General features: G+C 36.9%; 1 protein-coding gene, 1 long non-coding RNA gene, 1 other non-coding gene and 1 pseudogene across 3 annotated transcripts; all 4 read left to right on the forward strand.

Moving 5' to 3' along the window:
• Positions 1–7,379: 7,379 nt before the first annotated feature.
• Positions 7,380–15,886, forward strand: LOC122274446 (annotated as a pseudogene).
• Positions 8,238–8,343, forward strand: LOC122274886. Its single transcript, XR_006228424.1, has one exon. It is a non-coding gene; the product is annotated as a small nucleolar RNA snoR109 (small nucleolar RNA).
• On the forward strand, positions 9,158–15,242 carry LOC122318960. The gene is made up of 2 exons (XR_006244957.1): positions 9,158–14,487; positions 14,540–15,242. It is a non-coding gene; the product is annotated as an uncharacterized LOC122318960 (long non-coding RNA).
• Positions 15,887–18,180: 2,294 nt separating the features above from the next.
• Positions 18,181–19,528, forward strand: LOC122274447. The gene is made up of 2 exons (XM_043083482.1): positions 18,181–19,221; positions 19,289–19,528. The coding sequence occupies exons 1-2, from the start codon at positions 18,181–18,183 to the stop codon at positions 19,526–19,528; spliced, it is 1,281 nt and encodes a 426-aa protein (XP_042939416.1).
• Positions 19,529–21,783: the final 2,255 nt, after the last annotated feature.

Genomic DNA, 21,783 nt, shown 5'->3' on the forward strand with positions numbered 1-21,783 from the left:
TTGCCGTGTTCTGAAACTTTTTTAAGTATATTGACCGGGATGATAACACTGAACTTTATAGATGGACTGAATTCTCATGGACTTTTGTAGTTAGGCTTATTCGAATTCCAATTCCAACATTGAACCTTATAAATGATATTGGGCAACAAAGAAAGCTGGGGTCAAGCTGGTTTAATTGTTCATGATGCCCAACAAGTGATAAAGAGATTTGATTCAGTTTCTGTCAACTTGGTCCTAGAAGCTGCAACAATTTGGCTCATTGCCTAGCTAAAGATGCACTCAATGTTGCTGATATTCTCGTTGATCTAGACGATGTGCAATCTTGTATTGCACCATTATTGTAATCTTTGTTGATGAATAAAGATGTTCCTTTTAAAACAAAAATTCCAACTTGAGTTTAAAGGGTCCTAGATTAGCTATTACTAAGATTATTTTTAAGTTGGGCTTATTTTATTTCGAGTCAACCCAAAAATTTTATTTTACAGAAATAATTTAGGATTAATGTATTAGTTGGAAAAATTAAGTGGATATTGATTATTGGAAAATGATGGTATTTTAGGGTTACGAGAATTTTAGATTGTTAGGAAAAATATGTTATTTTAGTTTTTCAAGCTTGAATATCAAAATATGGGTTTTATTCAAGATTTAAGTAAATTACGTGTATATTTTATAGGTGACGATTGATTTCGCTCGGCACTACTGTGGAAAAATTTAGAAAAAATTGAAGAGCCAGGTAAGCGGGGTTTGGCATGCTAGATTTTGCTTAAAAGAAATGAACTTAAGTTGATTTTGGAAAAATATGCATATTTTCTTATGAAAAGAAATTTGAAACAACCTCAACTATTGGTTTTGCATTACTCATGAAATCTGTATAAAAGAGAAAAGTATTTTTGTCATGACTGGTGTAAATATGAGTAAATTTTTAACATTTTGTTTCCGACTATGCAAAATATATATATATATATATATATATGAAATCTGAAAATTTGTACATGTTATGTGAAGATGCTCCGAATTTATTTTGAATATGTGAAAATGATATAAAATTGTTCACTACTCTATTTTGATATGATGTGGCATCTGAAAAACTTTTGATCTGACTTTATGATTTTATATCCAATTTTGTTTCTAGTCATGATTAGATTTTGATTATATTTTGCTCTGATATATGGCTCTGTCATGGGTGATAATAGTGGCCTCTAGCTCTGTCACGGGTGATAATAGTGACCTCTAACACTGTTACGGGACATAATAGTGATCTCTAACCCTATCATGAGATATAATAGTGACCTCCAGCCCTACCACAGGACATAGTAGTGGCATCAGGCCCCACCATGGGATATAATAGTGGTCTTTGTTCTATGTGCAATCGCTTTGGTGTTATGGTGATTTATGTTATGTTTGGCTTTTCACAAAATGCACAACCCTACCACATAATTAAACATGGTCTCTATTCTAATATGATGCTCTAATATAATATGATATGATACAATAAGATGATGATATTCAGTTATGTTATGCCAAAGGCACTTTTGAATAAGAATATTTCTAAACTTTTGTTATGATATTTTTGGTAACATATTCTGATTCTACATTTTAAAACTTCAAAAAATAAAAAATAAAAAAATTTGTTCTGCATTCTGAATTTTGTAAATATTCATGTTTACATAATAGTATATATTATTTGCTTACTGAGTTGTTAATAACTCATCCCTTATCTCCACAATATTTTTAGATATTTTGGATATTTCAGCTAAGCATCAATAATAGAAAGTAGGGGTAAGACTGTGAGCATAGTAGATTAAGTACAAAAGGATGTCATGGTTATTGGATAATTTTATTCAATAAATTTATTGTGCTCTAATGATGTGGTATGTTGAGAGATTAATGTTTATATTAAGAATTTGTGGTGTTACTAGTTAATTATTTGGAGTAGTTGAGTTAAAACAGTGAAATCTATGTGTAGTTGAGAGGTTGGAGTCTATATATGTACTTTGATATATGATTTTAAGTAAAAGGTAATAACTCTCATCCAGGACTGAGGCGTTACACATTTTGTCCTATATGCAATTCAGAGGAAGAAACTCTTACTCATTTGTTTCTAAAAGGCCCTTTCTCTAGAATTCTATGGAGGCAATCTCCTTTGCCCCTGGATAGTTCCTATTTTGCAGCACTAGGGATTATTACTTGGATAAAGTGCTTATTAACCCCTTCGAGTTCCTTCAACATCCCTTCACTTGAAGAGCACCAGTTTCAACTTTTTGCTATTATTGCCATAGACAGCATATGGTTTCTACGAAATAAAATTGTGCATGATTCTATCAATCCAAACTTGAGAAAATTTGTTGATGGTGTCCTTAAAGAATTTCAAAGAACAATATAATGCTTGGGGGTAATAAGCAGCTGAATAACCCTTTGAATTGGACAGTTATACCAAAGGGCCATTATTTGCTAACTTTTGATGTAGCTATGAGAAGCACATGAAGTACTATTATAGCAGTAAGCAAATTAGAGGATGAATCTCTGGTTTTTGTTATAACCAACTTCATTGTAAGTCAAAATTCAAATCAAGAAGAGGCCACTGCAATGTACAAAGGCATTAAAGGAGCAAAGGCTCAGCATATTAGAAAAATCACTATTGTTAGGGACTCCCAAGTGGCAATAGGTGCGGTTGAGGCACTTGAAAAAAATGCAGACTGGATCATAGAACCTATAGCCAGAGACACAAGAATCCTGTTACAATCTTTTGAGGGTTGGAACATTAGGAAAATACATCAAGATTACAATCAATGCGTGCAGTTCATTGCGCAGTGGGTGGCTTCCAATAAGTACTCCCCTTATTTCTATACCACCTTGCCTTCTAGATTTCCACAGCGAGAAAGACTCACCCTACTAATTTCTGTAATAATTTTAGCTACTCCACTGGATGCTGTAATTTGCTTCTGTTTTATGCAAGACCATATTAAATATATATATGTATATATATATGTGTGTGTGTGTGTGTGTTCTCTTTCTCCCTCCCATCCGAAGATGATCAGTATTTGTAGGTTTACAGGACCCTGTCTACGTGACTGAGCTTGTGAAGTCCAGTTTTGGTCGTTCTTGATCCTATTCTGTCAAGATGTAGGGGAATATTCTAAACTTTAGAACTCCTAACTTTATTCCTCTTAAACCTTTACTGGGACTAGTGGAGGACTACTAGTAAAAAGTGAATTAGGCAAAAGTTATAAGTTAACAAAAAGAGGTAAATTTATTTAAATTTACATTCTAATTTTTTTTTCAAGACAAGTGAAATATTTAATTAAATAGAATAAATTGTAGAGTCGGGCTCAGTTTGTTTATCCAAATTATCTTATATCATCTTTTCTAATCATTATAATTTTCTTATAAAATATAATAAACAATTCAAAATTTTCAAATCTCGAAACAAAAATTATATTATAATAATATTTCATTCAATTTTCATTTCATCTCATATGTGTAACCAAATGAGGCCTCAAGATTACTCAAAACTCCTATTTTGATACCATGTAAACAATCATCACTTGTCCTAACAGTAAGTAGAGAATAGATAAATTTAAGTTTGTATTCTAACACTCTTTTTGTCGTGAGTTGGGTTAAAGCTCATAATTAAGTTGAAAAATATATGAATTAATCGATCAAACTTTCAAGATTCTAGTTTGTTTAGTATTTATTTACATGAATTTTCAAGTTCTTTTAAACATAAATGACCAAATTCACGATCGATCATTTATTGCATTACTCAACATGAGAAGTTGAGTTTCTGCTTGGATGTTTACATATGTTTTAGAGACGGATGTGTTGAATAATTTAAATTGACATTATAATTAGGCATAAAACACCGATATATATATATTTATATGAAAATATTCACAAACTAGATCTGCAATTTAGTCTGGGTGAAGCTTGATATCTGGATTTCCCTGCCAGGAAGAAGTTGGGAAAAGTATTTCACTATTTAACGAGCTATGGGGCATGCAACAAAGACTCCCCTGAACTTCAGTAGAAGTTCATCTCGATTTTTACCCACAAATCCATCTAACTATATATGTTCACCTATGGGACCTGTACTAAGGCAACGGTCTAACTTAGGTTAGGTTTGCAATCACTTGCCTAGTTTGTTTTTGCATATAAGTTGAAATTCAAGTTGAAAGTTGAATAAAATATTATTAAAATATATATTTTTAATATTATTTTTATTTTGAGATTTAAAAAAATTAAATCGTTTATTTTATTTTGTAAAAGGATTTGGAAAAATTGTAATAATAGATAAGTTGAGATGAGATGTGCTGAGTTAAGACAGATTCAATCAAATAATCACCATATATATATATATAGAGAGGGAAAAAAAAAACAATATGCTTTTCTTCGATTGGGCTATTTAAAGGACACTGATCACTACAATAAATTTGAGAAGCAAAGCAAGTTATAGAGATTAATTTGGCAACGGACTGCATAAACTATGACAAATGCCAGCTTAACCATGAGGGGTAGCCCTCAATCCAAGCAATATACGAAGAGACAGAGGAGTCAACTGCAGATTAATGTGAAATTGAATCTGTTGTGGTGGTGAAGACAGAGGTGAGGTGCACATGCTATGTTGCATCTTCCTCTAATTTTCACTTCTGGTTTAATATGCTTAATCATGTACTTGTAGCCTCATTAGATTCTAAGCATGCTCACGTGTCGAAGCAAGCGTGGTGCAAGAATTTATTTGAAATGTTTTAATCATGTTTTGGAATTGAAAGATTAGACATCGTTAGGTCAAAGACCATATTCATTAGTCATGGATAATGCACAAGTTTTGTTTTTCTTTTCTTTGTTTTAGCACTCGGCAAGTTATTTAACACAGGATGACCTATATATCAGCTCCAGTACACACACAAAAGATCAAAGATGAAAAGAGACCATTGGTTTTACGTTCATTTTAGTTTTTCATTTCTATATATTTTTATTATTCTAAATAATGTTAGTATTATGCTTTTAACATGACTTAGAATTTTTTTTTTAATAAAATATAAGCATTTATATAAAAAAAAGCATTTTTTTTAAGGCTTTTAAACTGAAATATGGTCTTTTATATATATATATATATATATATATATATATAAAATCGGATTTAACTCGGAACTGAAATCCATGTTTTTAAATATCCATATTCATCTAGGTCTGACCCTGGTCAACCCAGTCTGGGTTCTGGCCTGGAGAAACCTGGATTCTAGTTCAGATATACCTGGGGTCCCTGGCCAGAACTTGATTGAACAGTCTTAATTAAATTTATTTTATAATAAAATATAATTTACAACTTATCATTTTGTGAATTCTTTTTTTTTATTCCAAAAGTTTAAACTAATGTAAAAATAAAGATTTAATTATTTATATTATATTTTTAACAATTTCTTTTAATAAAAAAAAACAATTCCTCTATTGTGTAGGCTATATTTGGTTGCATGTGGAGTTGGTTTGTGAGTAGAAAAAGTTCATTTAAATATCAAGCTCAACCCGTGAGTTCGATAGTGGAATTGAGCGAATGTTAGACAGATTATTCTCTTAAGCTTCGCATCAATATATAATATTTCTTTTTGTGACTAGTATAGCCTTTCAAGAGACAACACTTTGCCTAAATAGAAACTCAATATTACTTTTAATAAAAAGAGAAGATTCAATCTCTGTAAACAAACGTTCAAGAGGCAAATTAATTTTTATTTTTATTTTTATCAAACAATAAAAAAATAATAAGGAAAGTAGTAAGATAAATGTAAAAAAATGACGAATTACATGTTAGACTAACTCTATTAGACTTCAAAATCTATGACTGCACGTGAAGTTAAATTGGAAAATTATTTCATCTCTCATTATATATTTTTTCAAAAGAAAATTTTTATTGTCATTCTTACACTTCACACACCACACTTATTTTAATTTTTTTTTATTTTTTCTATAATAAATATGTAGTGTGTGGATGATAAATAATATAATTTAATTATTTTAATAAGAATAAAATGAAATGAAAAATAAAAAAATAAAAAATAATATTTTAATATATAAAGTGTGTGGTATAAGATAATGTGTAGTATTTCTATTTTTTAAAATTTTGAAATAAGTATAATAAATAATTTTTTTTTTATTTAATATTTTAAAAATATTTTATTCAACCTTAAGTCAAATCATTTTATCTCCCTGTACACACCTACCATGAGTTAATCATCCTGGCTGCTTCACTTTCCATCCTCGCCCCCCTCTCTCTCTACCTGATTTTAGGTTTGATTCAGATTGTTCTTCCCCGGCTCTGTCTCCCGTATCTCCTATTCTCTCTGCCGAGCTTTCAAGGGGGTGTTCTGGGGTGAGCTTTGAAATTCTCTCTTTCCCTGTATTTTTTTTTTCACTCCTGATTTTTATCTCGTGGGTTGATATTGTTTCTTCATGGTCTGGGTTTTGTTTCTTTTCATCTGATTCGTAATAAAGGATGCTCCTTTTCTTGGTACTACTCCGTTTTTGGGGGCGATTCGATTGTTGAGGAAGTTAAATATTTACACATAAGGAGTATGTACTTAAGTTTGCTAAGTGTTATTCATCACAGTTTGCATTGGGTCTTGCGCTAGGTGTGTTACATAATGATGATCTTTGTTTCTCATCTGATTTTGTATAGTATTTGTTGTACTCTTTGGTTGGATGTTCAGAAGGTTGGGTAAATTAAGAGAGAAATGATAATGGGTAGTATTTTTCCGACTTCAGTTTTAGCCGCATCAGCTTCATACTCTGCCCATGCAAGTTCTGTTATCCGGTACTTTGGAGTGTGGACTCGTAATATCTTGGATTTACAGCTGTTTCTGAGTAGGGAAACAAATGAACATTCTACTCGTTTAGGCCTTTTAGATATATACTCTAAATTTAAATTTGTGCCTGGGAATCGAGTTTTCTAGCTATTATTTGAATATATCATCTCCTTTGAGCTTTTAGGGGTTTAGCTTCAGTGAAAGCAAGTGATGTGTGTGTGTTTATGTGGGGTAAACTTGTTTGCTAGCTTCAAAACGATGCAAATTTCGACTTTCTTTTAAAGAAAAGGTTTTCCGGCAAAAATAAATGAGCAGTCAAGAGTTGGAATATCTTGCATTATTTTGGAAAAAGCACCTCCTTTTTGGCAATCCGAACATCTTTGGAAGGGAGGGATTTATGAATCCAATTACCATTGCTGAGAGCATACTTTGATTGACCCAACATTTTTAATTATTTTATAGTAGACTTTTTTGTTAGTTGTATTGCTTTCCACGTTTGTCTGTCCTCCTTTTTCCATTTTGAGGTCGTCTGATGTAATATAGTTCTAATAAGCTGTTTCATTTAGATCACATTAAACGACGGTAAATGCTGTGGTTGTTCTTGGCAGCAATGAGAGTGTCAGTGGGACTATCTACTTCACCCAAGAAGCTGATGGTAATTTGGAAATCCTGTCTGATCATCCAGCAAGTGTAGATGTCTATTTTTCACATTTTGAAAGACATTTTTGTTGCAAATTTTCAGGCTCTACAACGGTGACTGGAAATACTTATGGCCTCAAGCCTGGTCTCCATGGCTTCCATGTTCATGCACTTGGGGACACAACAAATGGTTGCATGTCAACTGGTATAGGCCAAAGAGATGATGTTTGTTTCTTCGTATTTAAAGCATACAGTCCAAGAGCAAACCCCACTTTGCTTAACATTAATCCCTTTTGTCTTTAATTTTATTTTTAATCTACCTGCAGGACCACATTTCAATCCTGCTGGCAAAGAGCATGGTGCTCCTGAGGATGAGAATCAGCATGCTGGTGATCTTGGAAATGTCACTATTGGTGATGATGGTCTGTGATGTGTTTACCTCTATCCCCTTGGTCATTCGTTGGCAGCTTCCCAATCTTTGGACTCTATCATGTTCTATAATATGTAGGGGAGTAACCCAACTTTCAGGATGAGCTGCTGAGGCCTTTCTTGCCCACCCAACTTTATATGAAAAGCCAGCAGCAGCTAGTGTAAGTTCCTAGTTCTATCTCCCATTTCTCTTCCCTGAGTCATCTACTATAGCTGCCCTTCTGATTAATTTACTCTACCTCAATTCCATTGCAACCAAGTATTTTTCATTTATCTGTGATTTTTATATTTGTTTGGGGGAGGCTACCGGCTATATGTACCACAGGAAAGTTGAACGCTACTATGAGCACCCTCGATCTTGACTTGCCAAAGCAGCTGTAGCCAAATCAAGTTGCTCATAGAAGTTAATTGGCTGGTCATTGTGAGATCTCTTTTTTCGATCTCCATCAACAATCTGCTTACCGAACTTCTCACGTTCTTTTCTTTTAGTCTTTTTTCTTTCTAATTATTGCTATTTTTATTTTTCTTTGGATGGGTAAAGAGAAGGGAGAGAAGAGGGAAATGGCATAGGATTTAGCCTTTTTAAGAGACCCTTCTCAAACATCAATTGTTAATACAGGTCACCTTCCAGGCAAACTGCTTTGATTTCCCAGCTGTTTGCGTCTAATGGTGCCTACAGTCTTCTGCCAAAAAAGTTACTTACCAAAAAATAATATGTGGGGCAAATTGTTTCTGCTGTTAGTTACCTGATAAGAAGGCTTAAGATGGATATGTATTTTGTTCTGACACTCAGTGGTACACTAATGGATGGTATTTCTCATCATACAGGGACGGCCAAGTTCCCAATAATTGATAAGGTATGTTTCATCGTTTGTTTTAAGTTTTACTTGTGCATATATATATTATTTTTATGTTGGAGAACCTCTCCAAGGTAGGACCCTTCGGACCCACCCCTACAGAGTAAACCCCAGTCCTGTGCACTGTATCATTGGAAGTTTTCCTACATAGAACTAGTTAAATCGTTGGCTTTTCACTAGGAAGTATGGCCCCAAAGGATTGTTTGCACCCATGAGGCATGAGGTGTTGAACCTTGGACCTTGAAGGGGGTGATACCCCAAGACCAAGGCCTTCACCACTTGGGCCAACCCCTTGGGGTTACTTGTGCACATATATGTAGTTACTTTTCACTGATGTATTTTACAATTTTGCAGAATCCACTTTCTGGGCCAAATTCCATTATTGGAAGGGCTGTTTTGTCCATGGAGATCGGGATTATCTTGGCATGGGTATGCTCTTGAAACACACTGCTTGAAATCTTTATGTTTTAGTTTTTATTTTCTGTATATTCATGATTAAAGCCAGCTATATGTAACCCACTCTTAAGTCACAATTGGAGCATCTGTGTTGATAAATTGTTTTACTTGGTAAACAAGAAGAGCAAGGGCTTTTATTCTGTTTTTGTTTTTGTGTTTTTGTGGGGGTAAAGTTCACCACTTTAAGCTAAAGCTCTAGATATTTAGGGTAAATATTTTTTTTTTTTGGTAAGTAAGAAACTTTATTGAAGAGAATGAAACTAGGCAAAGCCCATGTATACAGAAAGTATACAAAATGAGACACCTAATTACATTCTATAAAGCTAAAAAAGGACAAAAACTCATTAACATTCCCTCCCTTAAGAACAATAGCAGAAACCACTGAATAAGAGAAAACACAAAGAAATTCCAGTTTTCCCCCACTGCTCGCTCCTTATTGTTGAAACACTTATCATTCCTTTCCGACCATATGTAACACATTAAGCACAAAGGTATCAATCTCCATGCCTCAGCCAGTTGAGAGCTATTATGATGCCCATTCCAACAAGCTAATAAATCCACCACACTCTTAGGCATAACCCAACACAATCCAGCTTTACTGAAAATGCCAATCCATAACTCCCTGGCCACTTCACAATGTAAAAGTAAATGGTCAACCGATTCTCCATTCTTCTTACATGTAACGCCCCAATGGAAGGCCCGAACTTCATGGCCTATACTCCAAAAGTAGTAATTAATGATACAATTGAAGCCCCATTGGAACCTTATATAGAGCAAGAACTTCTCATTCCCAAGCAATGTGGGATCCCATACACCACCTACCATCAATTTTAATCTTATCATATAGGGGTATCACAATCTACCCCTCTTAAATTCCCAACGTCCTTGTCGGGCTTGTCCATTGTAGGTGGCATGGCTCAAGTCTCACATTTTTGGTTGGAATAAGCTCTGATATCATTTGTAACATTCCAACAGAAGGTCCAAAGCACATGACTTATATTCTAAAAGGACTAGTCAATGATACAATTGAAGCTCCATTGGAACTTTATAAAGAGTAAGAACTTCTCTTTTCTAAGCAATGTGGGATCCCTATATGATAAGATTAAGGGTAGGTGGTGTATGGGATCTCACATTGTAGGGGACTTGAGCCTATCCCATCCACTCCAAAACAATCATACCACATTTCCTTAGATTATCAACTGTCAAAATCTTCCCAAGAGCAGCAGTCCAAATAAGAAGGAATATGGACCCTCCAATGCTCTTCCACGGAAAAGAAAGTTGCTGTTGGGCATTCAACACCTTGTAAAAGGAGCTAACAGAAAACTTATTACTCCGCTTATGCTTCCACAGCATACGATCCCTCCCAACCCCAGCTGCCTTCACTGAATACAGAAAACTGAAGAAATCTACAAACTCATCAAGTTCCCAGTCTTGAGCATTTCTAGTGAAACAAATATTCCAGTGCACAGTCCCATTGTCACAGCACAACACTTCAGAAACAGCAGCCCCAATCAAGCTGAAAACAGATGGAAAAATAATTTTAAGAGGTCTCTCACTACACCAATCATGCCAAAACCGAATCCAAACACCTTCTCCAACCTTAAACTTAATATGTTTTGCAAAAAAGCTCCACCCCTTTCTAATGTATTTCCATAAAGTAGCACCATGAGGCCCCCTCCACTCCTTGGAACACCATCCCCCCCCCCACTCACGCCCGTAGTTCCTGACAATCACCACTCTCCACAAAGAATCCCCTTCCTGATGATATCTCCACAACCACTTTCTTAATAATGCCTTATTAAAAAAACTCTAGTTATGCACCCCCAAACCACCATTAACAATCGGACAACACACCCTTTGCCAACTTACTAAATGAAATTTATTCTCCTCGCCCAAGCCTCACCACAAAGAAGTTCTGAACAATTTTTCAATCCGATTTGCCACTCCCACCAGTAATGAAAATAAAGAAAGATAGTATGTAGGGAGATTGGAAAGGGTACTTTTGATAAGGTTTAATCTACCCCCTTTTGATAAATAAATCCTCTTCCAACCCTTACCCTTTTGATAAGGGAAAATGTTAGAAAACTGTGATTTGATATCCCCTTTCAAGTTTGTCAGGGGTTAAAATAATGATGTTACTCTCAAGTCCAACACTTTTAGCAAAATTTAGCAATTATTTGGAAAGGGGTGCTTGTTTTATGAGCTAACACCCTCTCCCCCCCCCCCCCCCCCCCCCCCCGCAGCCGGGGTGAGGGATGATCTTTCTGAAGCCGTTAAATTGGTTTCTAACATGGACTTCTGTTATTGAATTTTTTCCATTTCCCCAAGTGCTGTTGAAGTTGTTCTAGAAAGATGCATTAGGGCATGTTTGAACACTAGGAGAATTCTCAAAATTGTCAAAGCTTTTCATAATTCTCAAAATTTTTCATAATCTCATTCCCAAGCATCACTCAAACACAAAACATTTTTTAATATCAAATTTTTAACTATTTCATCTAATCATTACTCAAACACAAAAATCAATATAATTTTTACAAATTTCAAAACAAAATACAAAAATCAATAGAACTTTTACAAACTTCAAAGCAGTTTGTTTTTTTTTTTGATAAGTAAAAGTAGAACTTTTGTGGATAGGAATAGGCATAGGCCAAGTATACAGAAGTATACACAGAAAATGCCCAAGTTCTACTAAGCACCAAATTATGAAAAATGTCTCATTACAACTAATGACCAAGGCCCAAGAAAATAAAAGCATTATAAAAGAATCTCTTCAGCTCATCCAAGGAACGCTCCCTATCTTCAAACAATTATTATTATTTTTTTATCAAAACAAAAATAATATTAAAAAATTATATTCAAACAATTTTTTAATTTTTTTATTCAGCTTCTTCTCTTTCATTTCCCAAGATCCAATAAAACATCTTCACTTAAATCATTTCACTACTAGTCACAAAATTCTGAGATACTCCAAGGGTCCAAACGTGCCCTTAGATTGGTTTCTTCTTGTTGCAGTACTTGTAGATTAGGGCTGTATATTTTACTCTGTCCCATTTTCCCGTGATAATCACTGTTTTTTATGTACTTATTCTTTTTTATTTTATTTTTATTTTTTTAATGCATTTGGTTTCTGTTCTTAATGTTAATGAATATCTGGACAGTAGAATCAAGGCGGGTATCCTTGGGATTCTTTGGAAATTAGATATGAAGAATGCATATGGTCATGTTAACTAGGATTTCTTATGTTACTTGGGTGGTGTGGTTTTGGGGAAAGATGGATTTAATGGATTAGGCATTGCATTACTACAGCCCCTTTTTCAGTTTTGGCTCATGGTGCGCTAGAGGGGTTCTTTAACAGCTCTAGAGGATTAAGGCAAGGGGACCCTATTTCCCCTTTTCCGTTTGTCATTGTTATGGATGCACTTAGTCGTATGTTGGAAGTATTTGTTGATGGAGGTTTTCTTTCTGGTTTCTCGGTGGAGGTGTTAATATTTCTCATCTTCTCTTCGCTGATGATACTTTACTTTTTGTGAGCTGGACAGTGGTCATATTCTATATTTGAGGGCTCTTCTACTTTTTATGTACTTATTCTTTTTTATTTTATTTTTATTTTTTTAATGCATTTGGTTTCTGTTCTTAATGTTAATGAATATCTGGACAGTAGAGTCAAGGCGGGTATCCTTGGGATTCTTTGGAAATTAGATATGAAGAATGCATATGGTCATGTTAACTAGGATTTCTTATGTTACTTGGGTGGTGTGGTTTTGGGGAAAGATGGATTTAATGGATTAGGCATTGCATTACTACAGCCCCTTTTTCAGTTTTGGCTCATGGTGCGCTAGAGGGGTTCTTTAACAGCTCATGGTGCGCTAGAGGGGTTCTTTAACAGCTCTAGAGGATTAAGGCAAGGGGACCCTATTTCCCCTTTTCCGTTTGTCATTGTTATGGATGCACTTAGTCGTATGTTGGAAGTATTTGTTGATGGAGGTTTTCTTTCTGGTTTCTCGGTGGAGGTGTTAATATTTCTCATCTTCTCTTCGCTGATGATACTTTACTTTTTGTGAGCTGGACAGTGGTCATATTCTATATTTGAGGGCTCTTCTGCTTTGTTTTGAAGCTGTCTTTGGCTTTAAGGTGAATCTGTCGAAGTCTGAAATGTGGGTATAGTGAATAATGTTCAGGGTTTGGCGAACATTCTGGGTTGTAAGGTCTCTCCGCTGCCCTTGAAATATCTTGGTCTTCTGTTGGGGGCTGCTTTCAAGGTAAAATCTATTTGGGAGGGTGTCTTAGAAAAAAATGATAGAAGGTTGGCAGGTTGGAAAAGGATTTATTTGTCTAAGGGTGGTAGATTAACTCTTATCAAAAGTATGTTATCTAACCTCCCTTCATACTTTCTTTCGTTATTTATGTTACCTGCTAGTTTGGCCTCTCGAATTGAGATGATGTTTTGAAATTCTCTTTTGGAAGGTAGTGGGAAGGAAGCTTAAGTTTCTCCTTGTTGGCTGGGATTAAGTTTGTTTTCTTGTATCTTGTGGTGGTTTGGGGGTGCGTAACTTGAGGATCTTCAATAAAGCACTTTTGGAAAAATGGTTGTGGAGATATCACAGGGAAGGGGAGGGTCTGTGGAGAGTCATTATAGATTCAAAATACACGAGTCTTAGGAGGGTTGGTGTTCTAATGAAGTAAGGGGCATATGGTGTGGGGTTGTGGAAAAATATTCTCTCCGGATGGGAGAGGTTCTCCAACTTTTTCAGATTTGAGGTTGGAAGAGGATATGTTGTCTATTTTTGGCATGATGTTTGGTGTGTTTCAAGGTCTCTTAAGTATGTTTTTCCTACTCTTTACCAGGTGTCTAGTGACAAAAGAAGCTTTGTTGGTTGACTTGTTGGTGTGTTCTTGTGATACCCCATATGATAAAATAATGGTAGGTGGTGTATGGGATCCCACATTGATTGGGGAGGAGAAGTTCTTGCTCTTTATAAGGTTCCAATGGAGCTTCAATTGTATCATTGACTAGCCTTTTTGGAGTATAGACCATGTGGTTTGGGCCTTCTATTGGAGCATTACGGTTCTAATGGTTCTTTCTATTGGAGTGTCAGTTTTTTTAGAGCGGCTCACAACTGGGAACTTGGAATGTTTGCTGATTTTTTTGACTTGTATGCTATGTTGTTTTGTTTGGTAATGTGATGAAGGATAGGGTGATTTGGACTCTTGATGGAAATTCTAGGTTCACAGTGCGTTCCTATTATAAGGCTCTTTCGGGATTCTCGAATGATCATTGTTTTCCTTGGAAGGCTATTTGGAAGTTTAAGGTCCCTCCTAAGATTGCTTTCTTTATATGGACTACTTATTTGGAAGTTTAAGGTCCCTCCTAAGATTGCTTTCTTTATATGGACTACTTCTCTTGGGAGAATCCTCACCACTGACAATATGAGGAAACATGGTTTCATCATTATGGATTGGTGTTTATTGTGTAAGAAAAATAGGGAATCTGTGGATCATCTATTGTTACTTGTGATGTGGCTTGGTTCTTGTGGAATGAGATTACTAACAGAAATGGTGTGGTATGGGTTATGCCTGGCAGAGTTGTGGAAATTTTGAAGTGCTGGACAGGTATGAAGGGAAATATTCACATCGCTGCCGTGTGGAAGATGATTATTCCCCTGTATTATGTGGTGTTTGTGGATGGGGAGAAATAAGAGATGCTTTGAAGAGCAAGAGCCATTCCTTGGATGAGCTGAATAGATTTTTTTATTTTATTACATTATTCTCTTGGGCGTCGGTATTTAGTTGTAATGAGGGCAGTTTTCATGATTTGCTTGTATCTCTCATTGTTGTTTTTGGGTACTTAGTGTCCATGACCTTCTACTTTTTATTGTAACCTCTAGTCAGGTGTTCCTCATGTATACTACCTGTGTACCTGGGTTTTGCCCATTTCTATGAATATAATTTCTTGATTACCTATCAAAAAAAAAAAAAAAAAAAGGTACTTAGGCTTATTTTGTGTATACTTCCTGTGTACTTGAGCTAAGCCTTTTCCTATCAATAAAAGTTTTACTTATAAAGACAAAAGTATTGCCACTTCTAACTTAATATAATTATTTGATATGTAGGGGGACATGAGCTTAGCAAAAGCACCGGAAATGCTCGTGGCCTTGTAGCTTGTGGTATGTAAATTATCCAGATCACCCTGAAGTATAATTGATGCGTAATTTGAACATAATTTACGGCCCATTTTAAATTTGGCTTTGTGTCCTCTTTTTAGCAATTGTAGGCGTTCCCAATGCTCTTGCACTCTCTCTGAAAATAGCATGTATATATATTGTCCATCTGATCCAGGAAAAATCTGCATTGTGGTTTTTTCTATATTCTTTTGTCTTGTTTTATACCTTCTGCTCGCATGACGTTTAATATTACCTTGGAATTTTGTGCAGGTATTATTAATTTATTGGTCTGCAAGGATGAACTACAGCTCCCAAAACCGTTCATCTAGTGTAGCATTATCTCCTGCAAGTAGGGTTGTGAAGGACTTCCTGAGTACTCCTAAATAAATGACAAACCTTTACGTTGGGTCTGTTTTTGTGATCTAAAATTGGGTGCTCGTGCTTTGTTTCCTTTTCATGTATTACTTTTTCTTATCAATATTACATAAAAGTTATATTTGAACATGTAAATCGAGAGTGGAATGGAGTGGCTCATAATTTGGCTAGATATGCATGGAATGTTATGGATGTTCAAATTTGGTGGGGGAATGCCCCTGATTTTGCCGGTCATGATATGTGGTTTGATCATGCTGTTATGTAATTGTTTTTCTTGTTTACAAAAAAAATAAAAAAAAAGTATTACATAAAAGTTAAATAAATTTCATTCGCCTCACTTCCATCATGTTTAAATTGCACCCCTTTCATCTTGTTCCTGATGATAATACGAAAACTTACGAGTAATTGTGATTGTATATGGGCTAACATGCTACAATACACATAAATAAAGGATTACGAAATGAAAAAATTTCTACTGCAAATTTTGTGAATAACGTTCGTTGTTTGATGCTGCAGCCATCCTGTGATGTGGCATACTTCCACTGAGTGTAATCCTTTTTTATTATTATTTTAACTTCTCAATGTTCTCATCAGCATGCACGTAAGGGATGTACAAAGTATCTCCGTGTATTTCAATCTATAATTTAAGGGTCATGCATTTTTTCATGCTGGATCCTTAGAAAAACCAGTGAACCAAGCTCACTTACACACGACAAAGTACAAGAGCATCATAACCCTTATCCAAATATCATTGACGATGAGATCTCTTTGTTTAGTGATGAGAATATTAATACTCATTGAAAAATGCAGGCATCACAATAACTTAACAACACCCAACATCTTATTATCACAATTTTATTTTGTCTAGTAGAGTTGAGTCTTCTCTCTAGGTTAGCTTCCGAGTGAAAATAGAGGTGAAGTTACCCAGTCTTTCAGTCCTTCCTTAGTCGGTTCTTCAGAACGTTGTTAAACAAGTACAGTCATGAGTGGGGGTGAGAATCCCAGAACTGAAGGTTTAGAGGAGCTATGGAGGAAACTAAAACTTACGGAGGAGGAGGAGGCGATGTTGGAAGTGGATGAGGGTGGGAATGAAGGTATACATAGGAAAGGAAAGAAGAGTCTGATTGGAAGGGTCTGTACCGACCGAGTGGTTAGTAAGGAATCGATTGGTAACACGATGGCGAAGATATGGAAGATAAGCAAAAAGGCTTCCTTCCAGGAAGTTGGTAAGAACACATTTGTCATTACCTTTGGGACACATGCAGACTTATATAGGATTTTGGATGGCAAACCATGGTTCTTTGATAATTCCATGTTTCTGCTTAGGCTGTACGAGGGAACCATGAGACCTGGGAACATAGTGTTTGAACATGAAGTTTTCTGGATACAAATACACAATTTATCTCTGGGATGTATGTCGGAGGAGTGGGGCAACCAAATAGGGAGTTCGGTGGGAAAAGTAATGGAAGTTGATGTGGAGGAAGATGGCACCGGATGGGGGAATTTCTTACGGGTTAAAGTGGAGGTTCGACTCAGAAAACCGATAGTAAGGGGTCGTTTTATAAATTTAGAAGGTACAAAACATTGGGTTCATTTCAAATACGAAATGTTACCAAAAATTTGTTACCAATGTGGGTGGATACTCCATGGAGAACAGGGCTGTAATGTGAATAGAGGAGAATATCGAGAAGATGAAAACGATGGTATACCACAATTCGGACCGTGGCTTAGGGCTGAAGGAGGTCTCAGGCGTAGGATGAGCCAGCAGCGTTTTTCAAGTGGTGAGGGGACGAAAGATAGAAGGAGTAATGGCGAATGGGGGAGGGAGGGATCATCGGAGGGCAACGCAACAAGAGAGCGGCCGGCAGAGGCTCGGGGAAAAGGCCCGGCGATTCCTCTATCAGAACAGGTACAGGAAACAATCGGAGTAACTAGATGCGACAGGATAGATCCTAGCGGTCAGAGTTTGGTGCCTGCAGATCGTGAGAATCATACAGATGTGATGGATGCAGATTTTCACCCTGTTCAGGGGGGACAAGATCAGTCAAAGTCGAGGAGGGAAGAAATTAGGCAGGAAGATGAGAAGGAAACTGAAGACCAGACTGGGCCAGAAATAGAGAATGGGCCTCACGAAACGTTAGGCCTAACATCAAACCAGAAAGGGCCCAGCTTGCGGGAGTCAGTCATTCCGGATGAAAATGAATTGGAGGAAAGGTCGAACTCTAGGCTCAAGTTGTTAATACCGGGAGAAGCACGTAGATGGAAAAGGAAGGCTAGAGAGCAGCAGAGGCCAATAACTACTTCCATTTCTACAAGATCTCAAGGTGTCAAACGAGGCATAGAGGTAAGTCTCTCAAGCACTATCTCTCAAAAGAAAGCAAAGAAATATGGTGTGGTGGACCTGGTGATTTTGAATAATGATTGTTCGGAGAAGGTGGTGGCTGCGAGTCAGCCCCACCAGAAGCAATGAAAATCATAAGCTGGAACTGTCGGGGGCTTGGGAACCCCCGAACAGTTCAAATCCTTCGGTTACTAGTGAAGGAGAAGTTACCCGACGTGGTTTTTATTATGGAAACTAAACTAAACTATGGGAGATCATATAGGATTGCAAAGTCTTTGAATTTCGAAGGATGTTGTGTTAGTGAGGCCGTTGGTAGAAGTGGAGGTCTCATCCTGATGTGGAAACAAAAAGAATTACTCGAGTTAGTTAATTTCTCAAGATTTCATTTTAATGTGATGGTTAAAGATGGTTTCAGTAGTTTTAGTTGGCTGTTGACATGTTTTTATGGGCATCCGAATGCTTCCTTAAGAAAATATACTTGGAGCCTTCTATCTTCTTTCAAACCGGGTGAGGAGGGGTGGGCGGTGATTGGTGACTTCAATGAGATTTTATACAACAATGAGAAGGTAGGGGGAAATTACAGAAGTGAATATCTCATGAGAAGTTTCAGAAAGGTTCTAGTGGAGGGAGATCTGTTTGATTTAGGGTGGAAAAGAAACAAGTTTACGTGGTGCAATCATCATGAAGATGAGTCTTTTACCAAAGAAAGATTAGATCGAGCCCTTGCTAATTTGAGGTGGAAAGCTTTATACTCAAAGGTTTCAGTGGAAACACTCCCAGCTATCTGTTCTGACCACAGCCCAATACTATTTGACTGTAGTATTGAGAGGTGTTCAGAAGCCAGATACTTCTTTTCTTTTAAGTATGAAGCCAATTGGAGTAAGGAGGAGGGGTGTAGTGAGACTGTTGGGGAGGCCTGGCATGGCAGTAGTGGAGGAGAGACTAGTTTGATTAGGATCATGAAAAAGCTGGACAGTACAAGAAGGGGGCTTCAGAGCTGGAGCGGAAATATGGTTAGAGATAGAAACAGAGCTCTTAAGGAAAAAACTCAGCTTTTGGGTGATTTGCAAAGCCGAGCAGATTCTAGTACTATGAATGAACAAAAAAGTATACAGAAAGAGCTGGATTTTTTGCTGGAGCAAGAAGACACAAGATGGAGGCAGAGGGCAAAGAGGCACTGGTTAATGGGGGGGGGACAGAAATACAAAATTCTATCATGCTTGTGTCAATCAGAGAAGAAAGAAGAATAACATATCAAAAATAAGAAATGGGGAAGGGACAGAGTTGAGGAAAAGGGAAGATATAGCTGCAGGTTTTAAGGATCTCTACACAGCAATCTATAAGTCAACAGCCCTTAGTTCAGCTTGCATTGAGCAATGTATTCAGGGAATTGAAACGAGAGTGACAGATGATATGAAACAAGGGTTGGAAAGGGATTTTACAGAAAGGGAAGTGGAGGTAGCCCTAAAATAGATGTCTCCTTTCAAGTCTCCAGGTCCAGATGGGTTCAGCGCAGGGTTTTTTCAAGACCATTGGGAGATAATGGGTCCTGAGATTTCAAGAGCTGTCTTAGATTACTTCAGATCAGGTCACTTACCAAGGGATTTAAACCACACACATCTGGTTCTAATCCCAAAGTCTAGCTCACCTGTCTCAGTTCATGATTTTAGGCCAATTTCTCTTTGCAATGTGGTTTACAAGCTTATCTCCAAGGTCTTAGCTAATAGAATGAAAGGTATGCTAGATAAGGTGATTTCGGGGAACCAAAGTGCATTCATTCCTAGAAGGCTGATTACAGATAATATTATGGTGGCTTATGAGGTTCTTCACTCAATGCAGACAAAACAGAAGGGTAGGGAAGGATCTATGGCAATAAAGCTTGATATGTCAAAAGCTTATGATAGGGTGGAGTGGGTTTTTCTGGAGGCTATGTTACTAAAGCTGGGTTTTGGACAGAGATGGACAGATTTATTGATGAATTGTGTAAAATCCGTCTCATATTCAATAATCATAAATGGAACTCCGGGAGAGTCTTTTGTACCATCAAGAGGTCTAAGACAAGGTGATCCCTTATCACCTTATCTATTCTTGTTTTGTGTGGAAGGACTAAGTGCCTTGTTTCATCATGCTGAAAGTAGAGGACAGATAAGGGGGTGGCAGTAGCAAGGGGTGGTTTCAGGATTAATCATCTTTTATTTGCAGATGATTGTGTGATATTTTGCAGGGCAAGGATAGTAGAATGGTATGTAATCTATGATATGCTGGTCCAGTACGAAAAGGCTTCAGGCCAGACTCTAAACAAGGAAAAAACTAGTGTATTTTTCAGCTCCAACACAAGAGGGGAAACAAGGGACTTTATCTTACAACAAGTTAATGGTTTGAGGTGCAACAATTATAATAAGTACTTAGGCCTACCTACAGTGGTTGGAAGATCAAGATACAACTCTTTTAGAGGGCTGAAGGATAGGATATGGAAGAAAATTACTGGCTGGAAGACAAGTTTTCTATCAACAGCAGGGAAGGAAGTCTTGATTAAAAGTGTTCTTCAGGCAATACCAGCATATGCCATGAGTGTTTTTAAACTACCAGTTTTTTTGCTCAAGGAAATTGAAGCTTTATTAGCCAAGTTCTGGTGGAATAACAAACGAGAAGGGAGAGGCATACACTGGAAAACATGGAAGTTCTTGGGGACTTTTAAAAATCAGGGGGGCTTAGGTTTCAGGGACCTAAACTGTTTTAATAAAGCCCTTCTAGCAAAACAGCTGTGGAGATTTTTGAAGGAACCGAATTTGTTAGTCTCTCAGATTTTCAAGCAAAAGTATTTCCAGCAAAGTGACCTAATGGAAGCTAAGCTAAGAGGCTCACCCTCTTATGTGTGGAGAAGTTTATGGGGCAGCTTGGGGTTGGTAAAGGCAGGGATGGTTTGGAGGGTGGGGAATGGAAAGAGCATTTACATCTGGAAAGATAAGTGGATTCCGGGCCCACTAACTTATCAGGTTCAGACCCCTATGAACATGTTTGATGCAGAAACCAAAGTAGAAGTGCTGATTGATGAAGGTACAAAATCTTGGAAAGAAGAGGTTGTGGCTGCTGTTTTTAGAGAAGAGGAAGCACGGGTGATCATGTCAATTCCATTGAGCAATAGAGGAGCAAGCGACAGAAGAATATGGAGTGCCTCAGCTAGAGGGGTTTTTTCAGTCAAAAGTACATATGCACTGGAGTGTACTCTTCAGAAAAGGAACGAGGGTGGTACATCTTTCAATGGGGTTCCTAATAGACTGTGGAAAAGAATTTGGGATCTTAAGGTACCAGGCAAAGTAAAGATGATGGTATGGAAGTGTGCTAATAAGATTCTACCAACTAGAGATAACCTCTTTAGGAAAAATATTTTGAAGGACAATACCTGTCCTGTCTGCTTGAGTGAACCCGAAACTGTGGTGCATGTGTGTTGGGGGTGTTCTGCTGCAGCAGATGTGTGGGGTGGACTTTCTGTGTTCAGGAAATGGAGAAGAGACTTCTATGATTTTCAGGCCCTGTGGGAGGAGATGGGAACGAAACTAAAACAGGAGGAATTGGAGCTGGCTGCTACTGTCATGCATAGTATCTGGTTGAGGAGAAATGAAATGGTTTTCAATGGTAATTTTCAGTCTCCAAATGCAATCTTAGCTAAGGCACAAGCTGATTAAGCTGTCTATAGGGAGGTGCAGGAAGGTGTTCCAGGGGCAGCA

The sequence above is a fragment of the Carya illinoinensis genome, chromosome 8 (assembly GCF_018687715.1).
Source record: "Carya illinoinensis cultivar Pawnee chromosome 8, C.illinoinensisPawnee_v1, whole genome shotgun sequence".
In the NCBI taxonomy this organism is placed as follows: domain Eukaryota; kingdom Viridiplantae; phylum Streptophyta; class Magnoliopsida; order Fagales; family Juglandaceae; genus Carya; species Carya illinoinensis.